Source organism: Corvus kubaryi, unplaced genomic scaffold, assembly GCF_017639235.1.
Source record: "Corvus kubaryi isolate FWS band 111438036 unplaced genomic scaffold, C.kubaryi_AGA036_p1.0 66, whole genome shotgun sequence".
Taxonomy (NCBI): domain Eukaryota; kingdom Metazoa; phylum Chordata; class Aves; order Passeriformes; family Corvidae; genus Corvus; species Corvus kubaryi.
This window is the reverse complement of record NW_024582054.1, coordinates 33,328,786-33,353,142: the sequence shown is the minus strand read 5'-3', so window position 1 is coordinate 33,353,142 and position 24,357 is coordinate 33,328,786. Positions and strand designations below refer to the sequence as shown.

At 45.7% G+C, this 24,357-nt stretch overlaps 2 protein-coding genes across 4 annotated transcripts; one reads left to right on the top strand and one right to left on the bottom strand.

The window, feature by feature from the left end:
• Window positions 1-3,088: 3,088 nt before the first annotated feature.
• Window positions 3,089-8,658, top strand: CDKN3 (cyclin dependent kinase inhibitor 3). Of its 2 annotated transcripts, none has more exons than XM_042047673.1 (7): window positions 3,089-3,308; window positions 4,060-4,115; window positions 4,747-4,791; window positions 5,659-5,881; window positions 6,970-7,001; window positions 7,546-7,649; window positions 8,370-8,658. In XM_042047673.1, the coding sequence occupies exons 1-7, from the start codon at window positions 3,139-3,141 to the stop codon at window positions 8,451-8,453; spliced, it is 714 nt and encodes a 237-aa protein (XP_041903607.1). In that variant the 5' UTR covers window positions 3,089-3,138; the 3' UTR covers window positions 8,454-8,658. The 2 variants fall into 2 exon arrangements, with proteins under 2 accessions (XP_041903607.1, XP_041903606.1); XM_042047672.1 differs by having other exon boundaries at window positions 3,092-3,308; window positions 8,367-8,658.
• A 2,839-nt stretch (window positions 8,659-11,497) lies between these two features.
• On the bottom strand, window positions 11,498-18,739 carry CNIH1 (cornichon family AMPA receptor auxiliary protein 1). 2 transcript variants are annotated; one of them, XM_042047670.1, is made up of 6 exons: window positions 18,597-18,725; window positions 17,371-17,439; window positions 17,058-17,105; window positions 13,761-13,873; window positions 13,196-13,339; window positions 11,498-12,397 (listed from the first exon to the last, which is right to left on the bottom strand). In XM_042047670.1, exons 1-6 carry the CDS (start codon window positions 18,675-18,677, stop codon window positions 12,370-12,372), a joined length of 483 nt encoding a protein of 160 aa, XP_041903604.1. In that variant the 5' UTR covers window positions 18,678-18,725; the 3' UTR covers window positions 11,498-12,369. The 2 variants fall into 2 exon arrangements, with proteins under 2 accessions (XP_041903604.1, XP_041903605.1); XM_042047671.1 differs by lacking the exon at window positions 17,058-17,105 and having other exon boundaries at window positions 18,597-18,739.
• Between the last annotated feature and the right edge of the window lie 5,618 nt (window positions 18,740-24,357).

Here is a 24,357-nt window from a genome sequence, read left to right as displayed (position 1 = left end):
AGACCTGGGACACCACATTAATTAATTAGTCTTACTAAAAGTTCCAGAAACTGAGATATGAAATGAGAAGTGACAAGTCTTTGGCATCACAGATGATTGTCTGGAGTTATCAGTTACCAATATTCTTCAAATTATTTTGATGATTTGGACGTTTCAGATCTGATTTGATCTCCTTGCAGGGAAAGAACATATCTATAGAGCTTGTTTGTTCAAGGTTTATCTTCACCTAAGAGGATGCACCATCAAGCTCCTCTACCCCTTGTTTCACACCACTCCCTGGCTGTCTCTGCCACACACATTCACGTTTATGCCGAGCTTTTACCTGACATGAATCAATTATTTATTTAGTCCATGCAACCTGAGTGCAGAATGGCAGATAGAAGATGCTTCATCTCTGCAGCACTCCACTGTCCCCAGGGATGAGGGCTCTTCCCATGACCCAGGGACAGCAAAACCAGGTTAGGCTTAGCTGTACTTGTCTGGCAATTGGAATTTTAATACTTTACTGGTATGAAAAGTTATGAACTTGGAATATAAAGCTCTTCACTTTCATCTTTGGTTGGTGCAGGCAGACACAAGAGCCAGGTGTAGCCAGAAGAACATCTGACAGCAGGTCCTGGCCCAGCCAATGATCTAAAAGCCCAATTAAAATTCTGATTAAATCATGTCTTTCACCAATTAAATCTTCCAGATTACATATTTCACCCTATGCCTGTGACTATTTTTATTCACTTCACACAGGCCCCCAGTTCATAAACTGACAAAGACTTCCAGAATGTAAAGCCTTGATGTTGATGCTCTCCTTTTTATTTGTCAAAAGGAGACTTTTTGGCAGAAAACTAACTGTTGTTAGTCTTTCCTACAAAATGCACCACAGACAAGCTTTAGCACATCCCAATTTGATGTGCTGAGCAACAGCTCAATTTAGGAAATAAACAGAACACCCTGATAGGTAACCAGCCAATAAACATAACATTTGTCATTTAATTCTGGAAAATGCCAAGGATAATAATAAGGAAACTTACAGGACTTCCTCAAGCTCAGATTTGGGGTGCTTTTTCCCAATCTTTTTCCTATATCTAGTTCAAATTTCACACTTATTATCCCTATTTATTTCTGCCACAGCCGTTATCATCATTTTAGATTCCATGCAAGAACATTATGATTTCCACTACATGAAGGCACCCAGATTCCTGAGAATTCCTTTGATCTTTTCAAAGAACAATCAGGAGCATTACCATTGTTGCTCTTTCTATATTTATTTATCAGCCTCATGATGCTGCTTCCATAAAGGTGCAATCCCCAGTGTTCAAGTCTGCAATAACTTTCTCTTGAGTAGGCAAAAATCAATCACGGGGGGAAAAAATACAGCGAATTTCACATTTTTATCAGAGTACAAGTGTTGCACATAATATCTAATGGGAGCACAGCTAAAAACAAAAGGAAAAACAACATACCTGCTCCTTTGTGCCTTTCCTGCGGTATTAAAATCATGTTTGCAGCTACAGTGACTGGCTGTCCTCATGTTGCCTCAATGCTTTGGATGCATTTCTTCCCATAGTTCATCACAGTCTGCAACATCTGGATTGTTTTAATTCCCCATTATGCTCAGTAATGTAATTTTTGTACCTCTGCTATCATATTGTGCATTTTAATAAACTCGTCTTCTCCTTGATCCTCTCATCATCTGTTTCTTCGTTCCCTGAACCCATCCTAAATCCTGCTATTCCAAGCAATTTGCTCCTACAATCCTTCTCAGGCAGGTTTCAATAAAACTTCCAGCTGTAAAACTAAAGTTACTAATGTAGGACTAAAATTTAAAATCTCCACACCTGGAGATCTTGCACTGGTCCTACTGGGACTCCCACCAAACTCAAACCACTCGTGCCCAGCCATTCCTTTGACTTGGAACATCTTTGGAAGTCTCCATGGCATTATCCTCTAGATTGATGCCAAAACTCACTGTTTGTGTCTGGCTCCTTCACAACACAGCTCTATGTCTAAACACGGGCTGTAGAAATGCCTTAATATAACTTTAAAAAACAAAATCCCACACTGTTAATTTACTTATTTCTTCCTCTTAATTAACGGCCAGAGTTACTCACAGAATAGACCAGAAATTCTGCAAAAAGAGATTTATTGGAATGCCCTAAGCATAGACAACAGCTCAGCTCTTAAAAAGAGGGAGCCAAAAATATTTTTTCCTCCCTGGAGCCATCCTTCATGCTAGCTAACTTCAGATAAAAACTCCATGCAAGAGCCTTAAAAAGCTATTTTTACAGTACAATTAAAAGCAGTACCATGACAAGAATATTTGACATTAAGTTCATGGTTTAAAAGAGCAGAAACAGCTCATTTTCTACTGTTAGAAAATCCTATGTTCTCTGCACATAGAACTGACCACCCCAAACCTCCACAAGGCACCCGCTCAAGATCATCCCTGCTCTTGCGTGCGCTGTGAGTGAAGGCTCACATCCATCTCCCATGTTTTATCATGGAATTGCAGAATGGTTTGGGTTGAAAGGGAATTTAAAGCCCATCTAGTTCCACCCTATGCCATCAGCAGGCACCTTCCACTAAACCAGGTTGCTTCAAGCCCCATCCAAGCTGATCTTGGAGCATTGCCAGGGATGGGGCAGCCGCAGCTTCTCTGGGCAACCTGTGCCAGGGCCTCAGCACCCTCACAAGGAAGAGTTTGCTTGCCAATATCCCATTTAACCCTGCCTTCTATCTTTGCGAATTCATTCCCCCTTGCCCTGTCACTTTTAAGACGCAGCGGGACTATCAGGCACGGGATAGTTATGAACACACCCCCAAAGGGATTTAAAAGGGAATTAGGGGCGGGGGATCCGCCCGCGCCCCTCCCCGGAGCCCTCACGGAGCCCCGCCCCCGGCGCTCGAGACCGCCCCCTCCCGCCTCCCCGCCTCAGCCAATCAGCGCAGAGATCGCCGCAGCCGCCGCGTCGGTTTGCGCTTTAAATCCCGCCCCCTCGTTGTTCACCAATCAGAGCGCTTCTCTCATGAAGCCGTGGGGAAGGCCTGCTTGGCTTTCCGCGCACCCTCTGAGTCGCGGCTTCCCATTGGGCGCCGGGCAGAGGGGCGGGGCTAGTTCGAACGGTCGGCGGCGGAGAGGGCGCCATGGTGAAACCGCTGAGGGGTCGGGATCCGGGTCCTGGTCCTGCCGAGGCTCCCGGCCCCACGGTGAGCCCCCTGCTCTCCCCGCAGCCCGCCGCGGCGCCAGACGACGGCTTCGCCTCCTCAGATGATGAGGCCGCCGAGGAGGAACCGAGTCCGCTCCACATTTCCTGGTGAGGCGACACTCGCGGGGACCTTTCCCTCAGGAAACTATTAAATTCCCCTCCTGAGCAACAAGAGGGTTTTCTCTTCGCGAAGGAAACCCGAGACGGGCTCTGGTGGCCTTCCAGAGTGGGGGTGGCCCGGTGGTGCCCATGAAAAGGGATTAAAGTTGTGCTGGGAAATCGTCAGTGGATGTGGCTGGGAGTGGAAGGGGCCTCTGGAGACCAGCTGGTCCCACGCCCCTGCCTCAGCAGGCTCACCCACAGCAGAATGCCGAGGATCACATCCAGGTGCGTTTTGAATGTTTCCGGGGAAGGAAACTCCACGAGCTCGCTGGGCAGCCGGTTCCAGGCCTCGGCTCTGTACTCACAGGGTGGGCAGGCCCTGGCACAGGGTGCCCAGAGAAGCTGTGGCTGCCCCTGGATCCCTGGAAGTGTCCAAGGCCAGGTTGGATGGGCCTCCGAGCAGCCTGGGCTAGTGGAAGGTGTCCCTGCCCATGGTAGGGGACTGGAATGAGATGATCTTTGAGGTCCCCTCCAACCCAAACCATTCTGTGATTTTGTCACCCTCAAAGTAACATTCTTCCTCATCTTCACTTCCCATATTTCAGTTTGTGCTTGTTGCTCCTCATCCTCCCACCAGACACTTGTGAAAGGGTCTGGCCCCATCCTTTTGACACCTCCTCTGAAGATATTTATATATTTAAATAATCAAAATCTTCCCTTCTGATTTTTATTTATTTTACTTTTTATTTTCTGATAGGTTGTCTTTGTCTCCTTTCTACTCTTCAGAGTTCCTGGGATTATGTTCCCTTCCAGGTAAGAAGCATTCACTGAAATTTGCAGGCATATTTGAAAGCTGAAGAGGAGGAATACCTTGTACCCCAAAATTCTGTGTTGTGGGTGACTTCTTTTGTAATCTACCACTGAAATATGTGTTTTGGAAACACCAAAGCTAATCTAGAGAACATCTCAATGCAAGATCACATTTTTTAATGTTATAAAAATAAACATATCAGCTTTGACTGCATTTTTAACTACCAAAACTGCAGCCATGGTGATTCTCCACTCAACTCTTAAACGATCTTTATCCAACCCTTTTATTTGTAGGATGATTTTTGTGTTTTGTGGGACGATGGTTTATGCTGTATCCTGATTTAAAATATCCAAAACTTTTCATCTGGAAAACACAAAGCATCTTAAAACCTTGGGCAGATTTCTTTCTTTAATCCTATTACGTTACAGTATTAAGCAGATAATGGTGTCTAAACTGTCTTCTGCACCAGGGATCTACTTGAAAAAACAAGAACTGTGTTTTATTCAGGGTGTGGCTTTGTTGCTTGCTTTGGTTTTGGGGGGAGGCTGCCTGTACTCTGTTCTTCAGCTGCAGCAGCCATCCCATAATTGTCACTTACCTGGAGTGGTAATTGTTGTTCATAACTTGTTTCAGGTTGCAGGTTTAAGGATGTTAGAAGAAATCTCCAGAAAGATATAGGTGAGTCTTCTTTGTGTCAAGGGCAAGAACAACATGCAGCTGCAGGAAATATCCTGTCAGAGTCATCACCATGACTGGAGATCCCTTTTAAATGTGCAGTGCCACTTCCTCTGCAGCTTCTCTCTGAATATGGAATAAATAGTCAGGATGCTACCAGGCTGGAGCTGTACAGTACTCATGAGGCATCTTCAGAGCAGCTGGGATCAAGATGAATTACAAACTCATAGTCTTCCTTCTTCCCAGAGAAAAGTGAAATTGGGATAGAAAAGATGGAATTACGTAAAGATTTGTGCTGAGTATTCAGCTGTAAGCACTAAAGAGCAGAGACTAATAGCAAATCCCCACAGTGTTTGGATAAGTCAAGCTTAGGAAGAAATTCCTGGCTGTGAGGGTGGGGAGTCCCTTGCACAGAGAAGCTGTGGCTGCCCCATCCCTGGAAGTGTCCAAGGCCAGGCTGGACCGGGCTTGGAGCAACCTGGGATAGTGGAAGGTGTCCCTGCCCATGGCAGGGGGTGGAACAAGATGGCCTTTAAGGACCCTTCCAACCCAAACCATCCTGGGATTCTGTGATTTTAACTGGAGATGAGACAGAAACATACTTAGCAGGCTGTCTTGGCTGCTGGTATGTTCTCCAGTGAGACTTCTCTCAGGATTCTCTCTGGACTGAGAAAATTCCTCTCCTGGATTACCTGAATGGAAATGTGGGAGAGACTCAGGGGAAGGAAATAACGCTCAAACGAAAATTGCTCACTCCTGTTGTCTTAGCCCCAAAGATTAAACAAGAGACTCAGTACCAAGGTGCTTATCTGTTTATCCTTAAGCTTGATAGGCTTTTGTTTATTTGCAAGTGTCTTAATCTATTGGCAGGAGAACTAAAGAACTGTGGGATCCAGGATATCTTTGTGCTTTGTACCAGAGGAGAACTCTCAAAATACCGAGTACCAAACCTGATCGACACCTACCAACAGCACGGCATCTGCGTGCACCACTATCCCATTCCTGATGGGAATGCTCCTGACATTGCCACCTGCTGCAAGATCCTGGAAGAGCTCAGAAGCTGCCTGGAAAATAAGCAGAAAACAATGATACAGTAGGTTCTGGCTGCTTCCCCATCATCACCCCACGTTCCTGTAAAGGATGCCAGCTTCTCTCCAGATCTATGAGCAGGGGAAACAGGACAGTGTGAAATGGCAGTTGCATTCTTTAGGGTTAGTTCATGCTGTGAAGTCTGCTTGTTCTTCTTCCTGCACCTGTTTGGAGAGAATTCTTCCTTTGAAATACCAGAATGTCCTGTTTCAAGATTAGAATGTCCCATTTCCCCTTGCTCTGTCCAGCAAGAGTTTTAAAGTGTGTTTTGAGTGGCACCACAGGGCTCCTTGCCCCCAGCCTACCTGGGTATCAGGTGTACAGAATGAGTTGGGAGCCTGTTGTCAGAGGCTGTGGCTGCCCCATCCCTGGAAGTGTTCCAGGCCAGGCTGGATGGGGCTTGGAACAACCTGATCCAGTGGAAGGTGTCCCTGCCCATGGCAGGGGGCAGAGTGAAGTGACTCTAAGGTCCCTTCCAACCCAAACTACTCTATGATTCTGTAATATGACCCTGGACTATTTATCAGGGACTCAGTGGGTTCCAGCAGTGCAAAATTCTCTCCTAAATTCCATTAACGGGTTTAAAGGAATTTATTTAGCTGAGCTCAGAATAAAGGGGAAGAGCTTTCCAAATTCCACGTTCCCTGAGTGATGCCACTGACAGCTTCCTATACAGACATCTACTGAGTCCTTGGTCTTCCTGCTGACACAGAAGCCTGCTGCTCTCCTCACAACTATCCTCAAACCCTTAATCTGGAGTAGGATGTAAAGAAATTTGAGATAGTCCATCCTCGTGCTCTTTCCTGTCCTCCTGTGCCTTTGGGACTATTACCAGGAATGAAGGGGAACTTTCAAATTGAAGTTTTCGTGGAAATACATAGAAGGTCCAAAGAATAAATAGGAGATATCCCTGTAGGTATCGAAATAGAATATAGAAAATATGGAGAAATTCTTGTTCTGAGTTTCTTGTACCACTGCTCCTCTTGATTATATTAAGGCAAGAACTGTGTCCATAAATTTATGTGCTGGGGAGTCCCTGGGTGCTGCAGTTTGTTACAGCTCGTTACAACCAGATGTTTTCTTCTCTCCCAGCTGTTATGGTGGCCTCGGACGCTCATGTGTCGGTAAGCACTTGTCTCCCTGCCTGACTAACCCATCCCACAAACCCATGGAGCCACATTCTGCTGGAAGGTTCACTGTGGATGCAATGCAAGCTGCCACTACCAAGAGCAGCCTGGTTAATAGAAAGGAGATGAACCAATTCCTCTGTATCTCTCTTCATCTAAGTGTTCCCCCTTAAAGCTTTCAGGAGCATTAGTTACTGTGTGTGCCCAGAAGGAAGGGGTGGTGATATTGCCAGAAGACACAAAGGGGAATTAACTGGGTGTACTGGCACTCATTCCTGAAAAGCCTAGGAATTGCATCCCAGATGCTGCTGGGAACGCAGGGGGAAAACAGTGGGAGGGTTTTCACCTATTTCCAAAGCCCATAGGCTTAAGCAGGAGCAGCAGGCAGATGGGCCAGTGCTCAGAAATAGGATTCTGCAAGAGATCCAATAGATCTGGGACCCGGATAGTTTTGCCAGGGTGGTTTTCATGGGACAAACCTGGGGCTGTGCACAGTCAGAGGTGCTCAGCAGCATCCAGGTGTAAATACTTTCCCTTACAGTGGCTGCCTGTCTCCTGCTCCAGCTTTCGGATACCCTGGCACCTCAGCAGGTGATAGAGAGCCTCAGGAACCTGAGAGGATCAGGGGCCATACAGACCATCAAGGTAATGGGGCTGCAGCAGGTGATACACAGGTCCAAACACCAGCGAGAGCTTGGCCAATCCCCTCCTTCACTTCCCAGAGAGATCCCTCTGTCTTTCCAACAGCTGCTCTCTGGGGTTTGAGCTGTTTCCTGCTTTCAGGAACAACTCCTCCCAGGGAACTAGTGACAGAACGAGGGGAAAAGGCCTCAAGTTGCACCAGAAAAGGTTTAAGTTGGATAATAGGGAAAGTTTTTTTAATGAAAGTGTTGTCCAGCCCTGGCACAGCTGTCCAGGGCAGTGGTGGAGTCCCCATCCCTGGAGGGATTTAAAAACCATATGGATGCACTTGGGGACATGGGGTAATGGTGGCCTTGGAGTGCTGGGGGAATGGTTGGACTCAAAGATTTTAAAAGGATTTTCCAACCTAAATGATTCCATTATTCAAAATAAAGCAGCTTTGAATTCTGACAACTCCCACCTCTAAGGACCATGTTTTGCATTGCCTTGGGGAAATACATCACCCATGGCCGTTACAGGGAACCACAGGATCCAAGTCAAAATCCATGGAATCTGTGTCTGACAGTGAAAAATCCCAAAGGATGTACAGTTAGCACACGAAGAACAAATGGACCAGAGGGTGCAGCTTACATCCTGGGGTGTCAAACGACTTTTTAAGACAGGTGGTGCCTCTTCTGCGAGTACAGAGCACTCACTGCAGACCTGGTTGTGCTTTTCCAGCAGTACAATTTCCTCCATGACTTCCGGGAGAACCTGGCTGCACACCTGGCAACAAAGGACCCGGTGCTGAGATCAGCATCGCGGTAGCTGATCCTGCCACGGGCATCTTTGTGTCTCTGTGGAAAACTGGACAAGACACCTCTCTCCTGACCTTTCCTCAGTGCTACTGCCTGCGTGACACAGCTGCTCCCTTCCAAATCCACGTGTAAAGTATTGGGATGGGGAAGGAAATCCTAGAAGATATGCGGCATCTTCTTCTTTGGTGACTTTAATAATCACTGCCTGAAAAATATGTGTACAAGTGTGTTTGTGTCCATTGCTGTTCTGCTGGTGCCCTGCACACCTGATGGGCTGGTTTTCCGTGTAATAACATAGAAGAGTCCTGCTGGGATAACGGAGCTGGATAAAACTTGTATCTCTGGAGCTGTTTAAAAACACCCTCACACCCTCAGAAAGTCAAGTCGAGCTGGAGCTCTCACCCCTGACGAGCTCATAACAACTCATTCTAAAATGTCACGGTTCTGCTCAATGTGTTGAGGGATCTTTAGGAAGGAGTCTCCTCATTCCAAAAGCAGGAGGTGTTGTACCAAGACTCTGTGACAAAGCCAGCAGGGGGGTTGTAGGTGACTGTGGCAGGAAGACACTGCTGCAGCTGCGTGGGTGAGCTGGCACAGCCCTTCTGCCTGCTGCCACCACTGAAGAGTAAACAATCAATCAGCTGTGCACTGGGAGGATCTCACAGGAACAGTCCTCTAACAGTCCCCAGCCCTCCTGTTTCACTGTATCCATTCACAAAAGGACGATGAAACAGCTCCTGGTTTTTTGATAAAGTTCAGGATTTTGATAAATTTTGGGACCTTCTCAAGTCAAAAGCTGGGACATGAGACTCCACACAGCACCAGGGGGGTGGAGTTGAATAAGTCCCTGCTTTGTGAACTTCAGAATTTATCTTTTAACGTGCTTGAACCCAGACACTTGAGCACAAGGTGATTTCTGCAGATTAATTAGTGCTTACTGCCATTCCTTTCCCTGCCCTTTGGCAGACAGCAGGGACTTTTCCAGTTTCCACAGCACAGAATCATTTACAGCAACTACCCTGCTCCAAATGTGCCTCAGTACTTAATCCTTGCAACTAATGGTTTTCAGATATTAAATATTTATCACATGACTCAGCAGGAAGCTTGCTGAGGGCAAGAGAAATGTTCTTTATTTTCTCCATAACTTTTTGCCTCCTGAAACTCCAAAAACAATGCTCCACACTTTGAATTCCAAAGGCCTGGTACTCCAGCAAGGCATCACACAAGGTTTACTCCAACATCAGTGGGCCATGAGGCTGACTCTGCTGGACATGGATGGTGTTATCCACACCACTGGGCAGCTGGGAATACTCATCTGCACCCCACGTTCAGCTAAAGCTCATCAGCAGGACAGTGCAAACACTTTGGTAAATCTTCCTGGGCAAAGCTGGAGGGGCTGCAGGAGCAGCTGTCAGTTGGGCTGCCAGGCCTGCGTTGTTTATTCCAGTGTGAAATTTGGCTCAAACCAGCCCAAATGCCAAGGGAATGAGAGATTTCTTTAGAAGTCAGGAGAGCCAGGGCTACAAGCAGCCAGTCTCGTTTCCATAATAGATTAATAAATATACAAACATAAGAAAGGTTTAATGAGTTTTACTTCTACAGGCTGAAGTCATCTCTTATATCTCTGGAGGAGCCAAGCAGCAGAAAAATAAAAATGATCCAACAGGAACAATATTTGTGAGTTTCCAAAAAAGCCTTTCAAAATTCTTCTGTGAAAAGCTAAAAATTATGATTGCATGAGGAAAAAAATCATCATGGAATGCTGAAGGCTTGAGCAGTAAGGGCATGGGAAATGCTCAATAAATGCAAGGAAACATGAGAAAAAAAATTTATGTACAAAAGAATAAGCTGTCAGAACTATTACTAGTTAGGAAAGAGAATTTTAAGTTATCACAGTCTGAATTCTCTTACCCCCAGTATATTTAAAAAAACTAGAAACTGCCACTCTACATCCCCTGGGAACCCAAACTTTGTGTCATAATAGCCTAGAAAAGGGAAAAGTTGTGGAGGAGAAAGGACAGTCCCAAAGCTAGGGAAGGATTTCCACCCACAGATCAAACAGACATCCACTTTGACAGATGCCATGAGTAAAGTCTCTTCATTCATACCCAGCACAGGTAAGGTGGAAAGGGGGACATTTTCACCATGTCCTAAAAAATAAGAGTTGAGGGTCACTAAGTGAAGTCTGGCAGAACTGTTAAAATAACTATTTTTTACACACAGCAATTCCATTGCAGAACTCATTGTCTCAGGATTGCCCAGAGCAGCTGTGGCTACCCCATTCCTGGCAGTGCCCGAGGCCAGGTTGGACAGGGCTTGGAGCAGCCTGGGACAGTGGAAGGTGTCCCTGCCATGGCAGGGGGTTCAAAAGAGATGGGCTTTAATGTCCCTTCCAACCCAAACCGTTCTGGGATTCTGTGATCTTTCCGACCAGGCTATAAAAGTGCTCAAAAAGGAACTGATGACAGAAAAGCCATTCAGAGCTTTTTAAAATGCCAAAGCCCACTCAGGACATCTGTAACACACGAATTTCCAAATTTCTCACTCTTCAGGCAGATACTCAACACCTGCCCTGCTTCATATTCCTTTCCTCAGCCACTGCCACTTCCCAACACGCCAGTGTTGGAATATCTGAATTTCTGGTGGAACCCAGTGCAGCCATTCACACAACTTTTATTGCTTCTAGCACCCAAGAGACCCAAAGTGAACAAATACACAGTTTATGCAAAAAAAAAGTTTTACTAGAACAGGGAAACTCTGCATTGTTCTCCAGCACAGGTAAATGAAAAAGATTCCTAATTATTACTCGTAAATTAAGCAGCTGTTCACAGTCACAATTTACAATGCAATATTTATCTGAAACATCTTCCCCTGCCCCGTCTGCTATTTAACTTCATGAAAAAAAGCAGGAAATCAGAGCTTCCCTTTTCTAGAGGTAACTCAATTCCATGTTCTATTTTTAAAGGGAATGCAATTATCCACTGTAAAACGACTGATGAACACAGCAAGGATCTACTGAATTTAAAAAAACAAAAGGCACCAGATAAAAAGAAGTGTTGCTGAATTTGAGATTTGTTTTTTATTATCATTTATTGCACTAAGGAACAGCGGGGCAGTTTCGCAATCTCACTTTCTGCTTTGAAAAATCTGTAGTATTTACTATTCTTAAACCCAAGAATGTTTTCATCATTGGACTCGATAAACGTTGGAGGTTTGTGCATTTGTTAATCAGACAGCACAGACATTTAAAAAAATCATTTAAATTCATTCCTTCATGGACAATTCAGCTTCTCCTACCACAATGACACAGGCTCGAGATTAAAGCAGGGGTAATGTCTGGAGAAGATACAGAAGGCTCTGGACCATGCACATACAGGGAAAGATTAACCAGATAGAAAAAAAAAAATAAACCAAAATAGAACTATTTTTGCATTTGTTTCCATGAATTAATATCCTAAGACCAACATCACCTACGGGCAAAACACAGAGCATTCCAGTCCTTCCCAAGCTCTTGGAGCTAGGGCTGATGTAAAGAGTGGGATACACAAGTCCAAGTGAGCCACTACAAAGCCCATCCTACAGCAAATCCCTAGAGTACTAAGGCTAGTAGTAACCAACACCTACTCGAAGGTTATGGCTGTTCCTTAAGGAGTGCAAAGTCAAAACTTTTCAAACCCCAGTCATCTTTATATTAATTTACACATAATTCATTAATTTCAGCGTCCCAGTAAAATATAAGAAAACAGTCTTTCCACAAGTATAAAATGTGGAAATATTTTAAAAATAGGGGAGTCATTGTTTTCTAACTCAATTGCAAACATCAGGTTCCGGATTTAATCTTGGTCAGAGGTTCTTGCTGTAAAGAATCTGTGTTTTTTGTGGCTTTTGCATGCACTTAACTGGAACAAAGCTTGCTGAATGTCTTCTTAAGAGCTCACCAGAACATAAATCATGCTGCAAAAGAAAATAAAAATATTAAGATGCATCATTTTGATTAGCGTTACATATTTAACAGTGTATGTTATAAGGAACAAGTCCATTTGAGATATGTGGATTGTGACTGAAGATGTGACACAATGACTTCTACTTTTGACTTCAACAAAATCACATTTACATCAAATACTTTTCTCTGAAAACAATGTTTCAGCTTCTTAATAAAAACAAGAATTTATTTTATTTTATTTTATTTTATTATGCTTAACAGAAGAAAAGCTTGGAGTTTTTCTGTCTACAGTCATGGAACAAAGATTCGAAATAGTAATTCTGACCAAATTAGGATTTGTGTTTTAAAGCAGGATCAGTGGCGAATGTGGATTCTTTTTCAGGAAAGTTGGCACTGCAGATGATCATACAGACTCCCAGCACGTTTTGGGTTGGAAGGACCTTGTAGATCATCTTGTTCCAACCCCTGCAGTGGGCGGGGAGACCTTTGCCTAGGCCAGGTTGCTCCAAGCCCCCTCCAACCCAGCCTGGAACACTTCCAGGGATCCAGGGGCAGCCACAGCTTCTCTGGGCAATCTGTGCCAGGGCCTTACCCCTCTCACAGGGAAGAATTCCTTCCCAATATCCCATCTGACCCTGCCCTCTGGCAGTAGGAAGCCATTCCCACGTGTCCTATCACTATACATTCTTGTCCAAAGTCCCTCTCCAGCTCTCCTAGGCTCCCTTCCAGCACTGGAAGGAACATATTCCTACGGACAGTATTTCTCTGCTGCACTGAGCCAAAAGTTCAGACTGAAGAGGAAAACTTACCCATATAAGTAGTAAAAAAAAGATAGAAGGTAGAATGCTAATTTGCACCATCCTTCTTTCTGGCAATAGGCTAAAATATCTGCATTCATGATGGTCGTAGGATCGTAGAGCCCTGGGCCACTCATCACAGGTCTGCTCATGTACCTGGAACAAGGCACAGGCAGGTGTGAGGTGACAGCCATGGGAAATGTGGGTCCTGCCCCCCACCCACCACGGAATACCAGAACTGAGACAAGGAGTAACACCCTTTACAGAGAAATGTAATGTCTTATACAGGAGAATGGAATCGCCACTTCCACTGGCATTCCACACTGGGAATTGTCTCAGTGCACCTCTGACACGTCAGCGACTTTAACGCACACAACACAACTCAATTCTTGCACAGCACAAGGGAATAAAAAATAAAAACACCCGAGAAAGCCAGGTGATGGTTCTTATTGTACAGCCATGACCTAAACTTTCCCAGAAAGCATCTGTGTTTTCCCAAGACACAGAACACTGGATAGAACACAGCAACAGAGAATGAGTAACAATTCACTGAGCATAACAGACTTGCCAAAATTACCTCCAAATATGATAAGCCAACAAGGGCATATTGAGACCCAGTGTGAGCCACTCAGCTGCACAGAGAAACATGACACAGAAGAATGCATGGATGAGGTACTCTGGAAGTACAAGCTGGAAAAGAAAAAGATGAGTTAGAAGTTTCGATTACACAGAGCAAAACGTGGCATTTCAGCTACTTTGGAGGTGAGCGATTGCTTAAAAATATTATTTAAAACCAACACTAACAAGAACAAGACTGTGGAATGTGAAAGCAGCAGCCAGCACTATGTGCCTTGCTGTTTTCACATGATATTCATGAACCAAGGAGAAAAACTTAAAAGATTAACTGCTCAGATCAGTATTTTTTTATTGCTTCTATTAAATTAACAGATTCCACGCTTTATGCGTGACACTCAGAAGAGATCACTGAGATATTTCTGCTCATGCAACAGAGAAATATCAGTAGAAAACATGCTCTGCAGAACAGTTTATAGGCAAAAAGATGTTTGTGTTTTCCTGTTTTACAGCTTTGTTTTGGTCTTCACAGATCCAGAACTTTTCAAAGTCGAATTATTCCCAAAATGTAACACCCCAGGCAGAGCTTTACCCAACCAAACCAACGGTGACGTGGTCACACACACAGGTCTGCACAGAGGAGCTGCTCTGCACGGACAGTTTGGGGGGAATCGGGCAGTTTTCCCTCACAGGTTCCCACTGTGCATGCTTTACAGCATCATGCTTCCAGCAGAAGCCCACAGAGCTCAGTATCAAGGTACTATGGATCACAGGAAGCATGGAATGCTGCGTGTATTAGTGTTGTTAATAGGAACAACATGGAGAGGTACAGAGAGTAAACACATGCAAAGAGCTGCAAAATCTCACACCCAACACAGGAGTTCAGTTTCTACAAGTCACCCCAAAACATTGCTATTTGCTGTTTTATCACCAGGTTCAGAAAGCATCAAACAAATCAGACTGGTTTGAGTTGGGAGGGACCTTAAAGCCCATCCAGTTCCACACCTTCCACTAGCCCAGGTTGCTCCAAGCCTCCTCCAACCTGGCCTGAACACTTCCAGGGATGGGGCAGCCACAGCTTCTCTGGGCACCCTGGGCCAGGGCCTCACCACCCTCATTATGAAGAATTTCTTCCCAATCTCCCATCCATCCCTGCCCTCTGGCAGTTTGAAGCCATTCCCCCTTGTCCTGTCCCTCCATCCCTTGTCCCCAGTCCCTCTCCAGCTCTCCTGGAGCCCCTTTAGGCCCTGCAAGGGGCTCGGAGCTCTCCCTGGAGCCTTCTCCTCTCCAGGCTGAACACCCCCAGCTCTCCCAGCCTGGCTCCAGAGCAGAAGCAGCAGATCTGTAAAGGTTCTGCCTTCTAAACTCAGGCCCAGTAAAACTTCTCCTCGTGGAAAACACCCCATTTTTACCCAGAGGTTTAAATTGTCTATGTGTGCGCGCATGTACACACACAACATACTCTGCCCTCTTTTTTTGTGCAATATGATTAACATTGCATTGGATCATTACATCAAAGTTTCAGTGGTTTCTAATTTTTTTCTTCTTAAAACCCCAAAATATCTTTATAGAAATCTAAAGGCTACCAACAAACACACCACCTACTTTGCTACAATATTCTAATTCTCTAAATGAAGAATATCAAACAAAGCAAACTTGCACCAACACCACCAAAATTCAGCTGTTATACAGAAAATGTTTCAAGTAAATATTTTCATCCAGATCCTTCTTTGCATACTTACCATTTACACATGGCAATCATTTATAGCAGAACAACAACCACCCTGTCCACCATACAGTGCATTTGGCAGCCTGCTCAGACAGTTTCACCAGGCCTGAAAAATCTGTATTTATTTACCTACACATCTCAAAATACATTTTTCTTTTCTCTTGTTTATTATACCCTACTCCCACACCAGAATACCTGCCTCTTTCCAATCTCTCCCACTTGATCCTCCCTGCCTGTCCTAAAGAAAAATGAATTACATCAGACCCTACCATATTTATCACAGAAGTGAGGGAGGATGGATCTGGTTGCTGAGAAAAGACACGACTATAACAGGAGCAGAGAAGAGAAGGAATCAGCAGTGTACTAAGGAGTTACTATTTTAGGCTAATCTTTCCACTAAGGTGCCTCAATTCCTACCAGGATCTTTGGTTCTTTGTACAGGAAAACAGCACACCTGCCTGTTTGTCCAGTATCATGTACCAGATCCCCTCAAGAGCCTGAACTTCACTTGTGGGGACTAATCTGCTTCCACAGGAACAGCAAATATGAAGTTATTTCAGACTTTCAGATCACAAAGCTGCCATGTAAAGGACACTCCATGCACGTGGGCAGCAGGTTAATGTTTGGTTAAACATGCACATTTTTACACTACAAAGGTTGCAGTAAGGTCATAATGCATCGATGTAATGAGAGTTGGCCTCTCCCACACTGCAGCAGAGATGACTGGAACAGACCAAGCAAGGGAAACTGTTAGATGCACAGCTCTCCTAGCAGCAAACCTCCTCTCCTCCTCCCCACCCTCCTCACACTGAAATACTCACTTTCATTTGTGTGCTGTATATCTACACACTCCTTCCCCCCCACCCCCTTGCCAATTACAGTAAATTCTTTTTTTGTTGCATATTTTACTTAAAACACGCTAAAGCTACAGTTCAGGCCACGCCACTGTGCTGCCCCTGCATCCTCCCTCAGCCTGGGCACACACAAAGGAAAAGCCATAAGAAATGCACAAAATGCTGCAGGATCAACCTCTGTGCTCTTTAACAAGCCTCCCTGATGCTGCTGGCCTGAAAGAGATGCAGGCAAATAGTTTGCCTCAAATTCATTTCCTAAGCCAAGGAGTGTCCGAGTTGCATCTGAGAGAGGACACTGGGACACACCCCTGATCCTGGAACACAGAACAGAGAAGTGAGGATATCAGCTATCACCTTCCACTCACCTAAATCCTCAAAAAAGAATCAGAATTGACTTGGTCAATGCTTAAAAAAACCCCAGGTATTCTCCTCTAATCTGAATTCAGTAAATCTGTCCTGAAAAACACAATTTATTTCTGCCTGAAGTTATTTTTTGACACCTAACAGGCATGTAACAGTTTTCCCCATGTTGCTGGGTAAGCAAGCAGAATTGGTTTGGCACAAAATATGGAAATCCATGAGGTTGTTGTAAACCCCAACGAACAAATAACGAGCAGATGAACAGGCAGACTAAACAAAACAGCTAAATAGTATTACAAATGTTCCTAACAAAATGAAAGGGAAGTTCAAAAACATGAAACTGAAAAGCAGTACACACCTTTAATGCAATTTTGACTCTTTTAATCTTTTTGACCTTTTCAACTGTCTTTGTGCCGAAAATGTGGAAAGCAGATTGAAAGAATGTTAGTATGACAGCTGACAAGATCACCATCAGATTAATAACAGTCAGAATATTCAACTTGAAAGTAAAGAATCAGACAAAGAATTTCCCTAGAACCTCTACCAACAGCAAGGGCTTCTCAACCCAGATGCAATTCTATTGCCCAGGCTGATTGCATCAAGATACCACCAAAAATAAGCACTTTACACATATTTATTTAGCAAAACAAAACGTTCAGTGTGCTACTTACAGGATTGAGTGTATTACATTGGTCTATGGGGTTCTTGTAATCAGTCTTCAGTTCATCAAATGCTATAATCTAGAGGAAAAAAAATGAAAGTTTTGATTCCCCAGGAGCAATTGTGTATTTTATTCATGAAAAGTAGCATTTTGGCACAGAACTGCTACCTTTGTTCTCAGTAACATTTCAGCTAACTTCTGCCTTCGTAAACTCACAGGTAAGACAGACGTGAAACAGGTTTTACATATACAAAACAGAAGATTCTTCAGATATTCAGAAACCTCTGACTACTCTCCAATTTTTTATCTCCCCACCCACAATGAATTTCCTACATCCCTTCACCAGTTTTTAACCTCCCTCGCTGTGCAGACCCCAAACCTCACTCAGGACTCTCTTGGTGACCAGCAGGAACCCGGCATAGGGTTCCTTAATCCAGAAAAAGCAATAGCAAGCTTGAAAGCCGACAGATACTTTTCCTCATTGTCAAAGTAAATGCTGAGCCCACAGAACTGTTAGGACTGGAAGGGACCTCTGGAGACCCTCCAGTCCAACCTCCCTGCCAAAGCAGGATCACCTAGAGCAGGGTATATCTCCAAAAGATCCATTTAAAAAACCCGAAATATGTACACCGGTCTTTATCTTGACATAAAAATAAAGACAAAGATGCAGCATGAAGTACAAAAGGCACTTGTACACAACAAATGTCCTGCCAAGCATCACATCCTCCCTCAGAGCACCTCGTCTCAGGCAGGGTCCTGTTGGCTGCTCTCCCTGTGCCAGGCTCGAGGAGCAAATCACAGAATCATGGAATGGCTTCGGCTGGAAGGGACCTTAAAGACCATCCAATTCCAACTCCCTGCCACGGGCAGGGATCCCTTCCACTCGACCAGATTGCTCCAAGCCCCATGCAATCTGACCTGGAACACTTCCAGGGATGGGGCAGCCACAGCTTCTCTGGGCAATCTGTGCCAGGGTTCACCACCCTCACAAGGAAGAATTCCTTCCCAATATCCCATCTAACCCTGTCTTCTGTCAGCGGGAAGCCACTGCCCCTTGTCCTACCACTCCATGCCCGTATATAAAAACCCATTTTATCCGCAGAGAGGCCGATCCCCGCTCCGAGGGCGGTTCCGGATGCGGTTCCCCCGCTCCCTCGGCGGCTGTCCGGGGACGCCCTGGCGGCTCTCCGGGGCCCTTCCCCGGGCGGTCCTCTGCTCCGCGGTGCCCGTACTCACATGCCAGATGGCGAAGAAGATGAGGGCGGCCGTGAGCAGCAGCGCCAACATGTAGCAGAAGGCGGCGAACGTGAAGGCCATGGCGGCGGGGCCGCGCGGGGGCTGCCGGACGCCTCAGCAGCCGCCGCGCAGCCGCCATGGCCGCGCCCGCAGCGCCCCCTGCCGGCCCCGCCCGCCGCCGCCATTTCCTGACGGGGGTGTGAGGGGATGGGACAAAAACCCGGGTTTTTCACGTTGAAGGGTGGGAGGAGGAAGCGCGATCGCGCTAAACGGAGCGCGGTGTGAGAGGGGTTGGCATAGAGTCGTGGAAGCACAGAATCACAGGATCATTCAGTTTGGAGAAGACCTCCAAGATCATCGACTCCAACCTGTGTCTGTCACCACGTTGTCAATAGACCAGAGCACTGAGTGTCATGTCCAGGCGTTCCTTGAACACCTCGGGGATGGGGACTCCACCACCTCCCCGGGCAACCTTTTCCCAATGACTGACCACCATTTCCATGGACAAAATTTTCCTAACACCAATCCAAACCTCCCCTGATGCAATCTGAGGCCATTTCCCCTTGTCCTGTCCCTTGTTCCCTGGGAGCAGAGCCCGAGCCCCCTGGCTGACCCCAGGGAGTTGTGCAGAGCCAGAAGGTTCCCCCGAGCCTCCTTTTCTCCAGGCTGAGCCCCCCCCCCCCAGCTCCCTCAGCCGCTCCTGGTGCTCCAGAGCCTTCCCCAGCTCCATTCCCTTCCCTGGACACGCTCCAGCCTCTCAATGTCCTTCCTGAACTGAGGTGCCCAGAACTGGACACAGCACTTGGTGGCCTCACCAGTGCCCAGCTCGGGGGAACAAGCACTACCCTGATCCTGCTGCCACACTATTGCTGACACAGGCCAAGTGCCAGTGGCCTCTTGCCCACCTGGGCACACCCCAGCTCATGTTCAGCTGCTGTCAACCAGCACCCCCTGGTCCTTTCCCACTTTCCAGACCCTCTGCCCCAGCCTGGAGTGCTCCATGGGGCTGTTGAGACCCAAGTGCAGGACCTGACACTTGTTCTTACTCAACTTTGAATAAGACTGTTGGTCTAAGCCCATCCTGTCCAGGTCCTTCTACATGGCCTTCATGCCCTGTAGCAGATCCATACTCCCACACAATGTGGCGTTGTCCACGCATTTGCTAATGGCAGACTCAATCCCCTCATCCAGATCATCAATAAAGACATTAAACACGACTGGGCCCAGCACTGATCCCTGGGGGACACCACCAGTGTGCAGCACCATTCCCCGCCACTGTTTGGGCCCAGCCATGCAGCCAGTTCTTAACCCAACCTAGAGTGAACCTGTCCAAGTCATGGACTGCCAGCTTTTCCAGGAGTTTATGTTGAAAAGGAACTTAAAAACTATCAATTTTCAACCCAGTGCCATGGGCAGGTACACCTTCCACTAGACCTGTCCAACCTGGCCTTGAATACTTCCAGGGATGGGGCAGCCACAGCTTTTCTCTGCAACTCATGCCAGGGCCTCACCACCCTCAACAGGAAGAATTTCTTCTTAATACCTCATCTAAGTCTTCCCTCTTTTAGTTTACATCCATTCCCCCATGTCCTATCCCTACCTGACCATGTGAGATTCCCTGGTCAGCGCAAGCTACATCTGTAGAAAAGGGAAATAGCAAATTTAGGAAGAAATGGCTGGAGAGGGCTGTGCTGTGTGTGCCCGGGGGAAGGGAGGGCTGGTCATACAATCCCAAATCGATACAACTTGGAGCCTGCCCAAAGGAAACAGCAAGATGAGAAAAGAGTTTGAGGAGAAGATCACCCCACTCTCCTTCCAAAGGGTCACATAAAAGTTGTTTCAGTTTAAGCAGTGACACCATGCAGTAAAGGCAAGCCAGGGTGACATTGCTGCAATCATTTCCTCTGGAGCAGAGTGAGGGATGATTTCCATAAAACCAACAGCTGCCAAATGAAATAATATTTTCCGGTGTTATCTGCTGGAAAGCTTTATACACAATTAATGGAGTGTCACAATGAGAGATGAGCAGAAACTTTATTTCCTTCACCAAAATACAGGAAAAACTGTAGCAAATGAGCAGTCTTTAGGAAATCAGCTGTTGCAAAGATAAAGTTGATGTTTCGGTGTAAAATCACTCATCTCGTCCACAAACTACTCTCAATAAAACCACAGTGGTGTCATTATACCCCATGAAACTTTGATGTGAAACCCAGAAAACAGATTTTAAAATAAATTTTAGTGAAGATGACCCCTGCACAACCTGTTCTAGTGGAGGCTGTCCCTGCCCATGGCAGGGTGTTGGAACAAGATGGGGTTTGAAGACTCTTCCAACCCAAACCAGTGTCTGATTCTGAGATTAATTAGAAGGTAAGACAACACAAGGCCAGGAGAGTGTGGGGTGGGTACTGCAGCCCAGGCAGCTGCTCTGAGCCATTCCCAACTCTGTCCCAGGAGCCTTCCCATCGCTTTGCAAGAGGGATAGACAAGATGACCACTGGGCAGTGAGAACATCAGTAAAGGCTGAGCCTGTTGTGGTTTCCTTCCAGCTCAGGCTGACAGGATGTGGTTAGGAAGAGAGGCCCTGGCAGTGCATCACAGCCACCTCCCAACCACTCCTTATCCCTCGCTCCTGAGGAGCCAGAAACAACAATTTCTGCAATTCCTCTGCAATAACTTAGCTTTCTTCATATAACTTGGTGCTTCTTTAGCCTTATTTGTTAGCAAATTGTTTATTTCTTACTTGGAGTACCCTTGAGCTGCACAGGCACACTTACTCCCACAGCCATTGGACTGACTGTGCTAGAAAACCTGACATCCAGCATTCAAACTCTCTGGTTCAGGCTTTTCCAAAGCCATCCAGGAGGCCAGTTTGCATTAGAAGAGCTGCGGGAGGTAGAGAAACAGAGGATGGGTGCAGAGATCCTCTTATACCTTGGGGCTGGGGAATGCTGGTTTTCCACTGCAGTTTGATCCATTCAAGGTAGATACTTCTGTACTTGATGATTTCTTGTACATCAAAATGTTGTGCAACAGGGATGTGCAGTATCAGAAGTAAAAGGTGTGTCAGCCACATACTTGCATTTGCAATTAATCCTGGTTCTGCCTCAAGGAATGCAGCATTTTATTCCCTCGGGTGCTGGCATACCATTCAACTGCAATTACCCTGTCAGGAAATGCGGAAGCAGCTGTAATCTTGCACAACAAAGATTTGTGCACTGAAGGATTTCTTGTATCATAGATTGGTTTTTGTAAGATAACACAAAAGGAAGTGAAAAGCAAATGCTGTAGAAAAGGGTCTAATTAATTCTTATTTCACATTCATTTGGGATCTCAAATCAAACAATGACTGGGTATTTTCTCTGATTAAACTTTGTAAACAATGTCAGGAAGGCACAGAGGAGCTCTGGAGATGGCCCACAGCTCTTAATGCACTTTCCCCTTAGTCTGGACACACTGAGTTTAATCCTGATTGGAATCCCCAGGGAAAATGTCAGTGTCTGTTCACTTCATCTTAAATCCCTCTCAAGTACTTGTCCTTATTGGAAAACAGCCATATAATCAGTCATAATTCAGTGTGTTACAGGCTGTTCATGAGGAAGATTTTGGCAGAGAGCTGTGAGGAAAGATTATGGAGCAATTTCTTTGAATTATCACGGTAGAAATGCACAGGTTAACCACATCCTTCGACATTAAAAACTGTCATTTCAGTTATAGATATCAAGGAGAAATCTAATACAGTTGAACTTGGCAATAAAAATCCCGCTGACTTTAATAGACTTGGCTTACTGGGTTTTCAGGAAAGGAAAAACGGAATATTTATCTACAGTTTAAGGGGCTCATAAAAAGGAGGGGGAGGGACTTTTTAGACAGGCAGGGACAGGACAAGGAGGAATGGCTTCAAATTGATAGAGGGCAGGGTTAGATGGGATATTGGGAAGAAATCCTTCCTGTGAGGGTGGTGAAGCCCTGGCACAGAGAAGCTGTGGCTGCTCCTGGATCCCTGGAAGTGTCCAAGGCCAGGCTGGACGGGGCTTGGAGCAACCTGGGATAGTGGGAGGTGTCCCTGCCATGGCAAGGGGTGGAATGAGATGATCTTTAAGGACCCTTCCAAACCAAACCATCCTGTGATTCTGTGAATTTAGCAGAGACTCTCTGAGTATCTGTAACAGAGTCCAGCCAAGTTCACATTCCTGCACACCTGTAAATACACATCAGGAGCAGCAAGAGCACAGAACTCACCCACTTACCTCCTTCATCCACTAACAGACATTGGTTCAGTCTTTGATCAGCAGCATGAACAAATCCCTGCACTTGTAAGTGCCCCAACTTCCCTTCCACACCGGCAAATACCCTTTCCTGTTGCACTAATTAACTCACCTCCAGAATCCTTGCTTAGGCTCTCCCATTTAGTAGTGATCACATAAACAAATTAACATTATAAATTCCATTGCACATGAAAGCCAGTCTCAAGAGAAACAATCACATTTAAAATCCAATTTCAAAACACAGTCTCTGCCAGGCATCTCACCATGACTCGTTACAGAATCCCCCCATGGCCTCAATCCCTCCAACATTCACGGTCAGATGGCAACAGTTTTCATTTAATAGGCTAAATACTGAATACTCACCCTGTCCTCATAATAACAGGGTTTGTTTTTCTCATGCTGGGTAGTGCTCCAGTTAATGGCTGTCCGCACAATTCTGAGCATGATAACAGTGTGTGGACAGAAAAAGGGTTGTATTTTAAAAAAAAAAATTATAATTCATTTCAGGATTTGGCTGCTCATAACAAAGAGGGGTATTTTCCAAAACATTCTGCATTAGCCTAGCTGTAGTACTGGTGACTCCAAAAATGTCACCCTTAGTCCTTAGCTCTTAGAATCCCAGAATCCCAGAATGGCATGGGTTGGAAGGAACCTTGAAATCCTCCAGTTCTACCCCCTGCCATGGGCAGGGACACCTTCCACTAGCCCAGGTTGCTCCAAGCCCTGTCCAGCCTGGCCTGGAACACTTCCAGGGATTAACATCCTTATTGTTTCTGCCCAAAAGGAGGCAAGATACACACAACTTCAGCTTTGTATCAGAAAAAATAAGCTGTGGAGGGCTCTGACCTTGGTCTTCCTGTTCTCCCACAGACATTCCTTGTGGCCCTGAGTAGGGCACCTTCAGGCCCAATGTGTATTTACACACTTGAATCACACTAAATTGGATTTCAAAAGCCTCCATCCACATCTAAATTCCTTCACAAATTTTGCTTTTGATCTCTCCAGCTACATCTGTATTATCAAATCAGCTCAAAGCTGTACCAGTGCTAGAAATCCACCCCACTGGTTGTTCTTGATATTTAAAGCCCAGCTCTGCTCGGTCCCTGTGTCCGCACCAGTTCTCCCACCAGTAACCTCAGGCACGGGGAGCTGGGTGGAGTGGCTGCCTCACACGCCACATCCACAGGCCATGTGGATGAGGGCACAGAGCCAGTACCTCCAAGATTTTAGGACTAAACCACAGGAATGAGGCAGCAGCACTAAAGATGCAGAAGTTTTCTGTAGATGAGAACGGCTTTGTTCACCTCCCAGACAGGGAAGGGGGGCTTATATTAAACTGTACTTACAGACCCTGGAATGGGGCCATCCAAGGAAAGAAGGGCTGTTGAGTGGACGCTTCTATTTTTCTATTCTCTCAGTAATACAGCTATACAATTTGTTTTGTACTCCTGAACCAAACAATTGCACATTCACAGTTGGAGGTAGGGTATAAATAT

Coding starts and splice junctions, on each gene's coding strand:
- CDKN3 (XM_042047672.1), top strand. CDS start 3,139: ATGGTGAAACCGCTGAGGGGTCGGGATCCGGGTCCTGGTCCTGCCGAG. Junction 3,309..4,059: donor AGTCCGCTCCACATTTCCTG/GTGAGGCGACAC, acceptor ATTTTCTGATAG/GTTGTCTTTGTCTCCTTTCT. Junction 7,650..8,366: donor GGGCCATACAGACCATCAAG/GTAATGGGGCTG, acceptor GTGCTTTTCCAG/CAGTACAATTTCCTCCATGA.
- CNIH1 (XM_042047670.1), bottom strand. CDS start 18,677: ATGGCCTTCACGTTCGCCGCCTTCTGCTACATGTTGGCGCTGCTGCTC. Junction 17,106..17,370: donor AATGTAATACACTCAATCCT/GTAAGTAGCACA, acceptor TTCGGCACAAAG/ACAGTTGAAAAGGTCAAAAA. Junction 13,340..13,760: donor TTGGCTTATCATATTTGGAG/GTAATTTTGGCA, acceptor GCCTTGTTCCAG/GTACATGAGCAGACCTGTGA.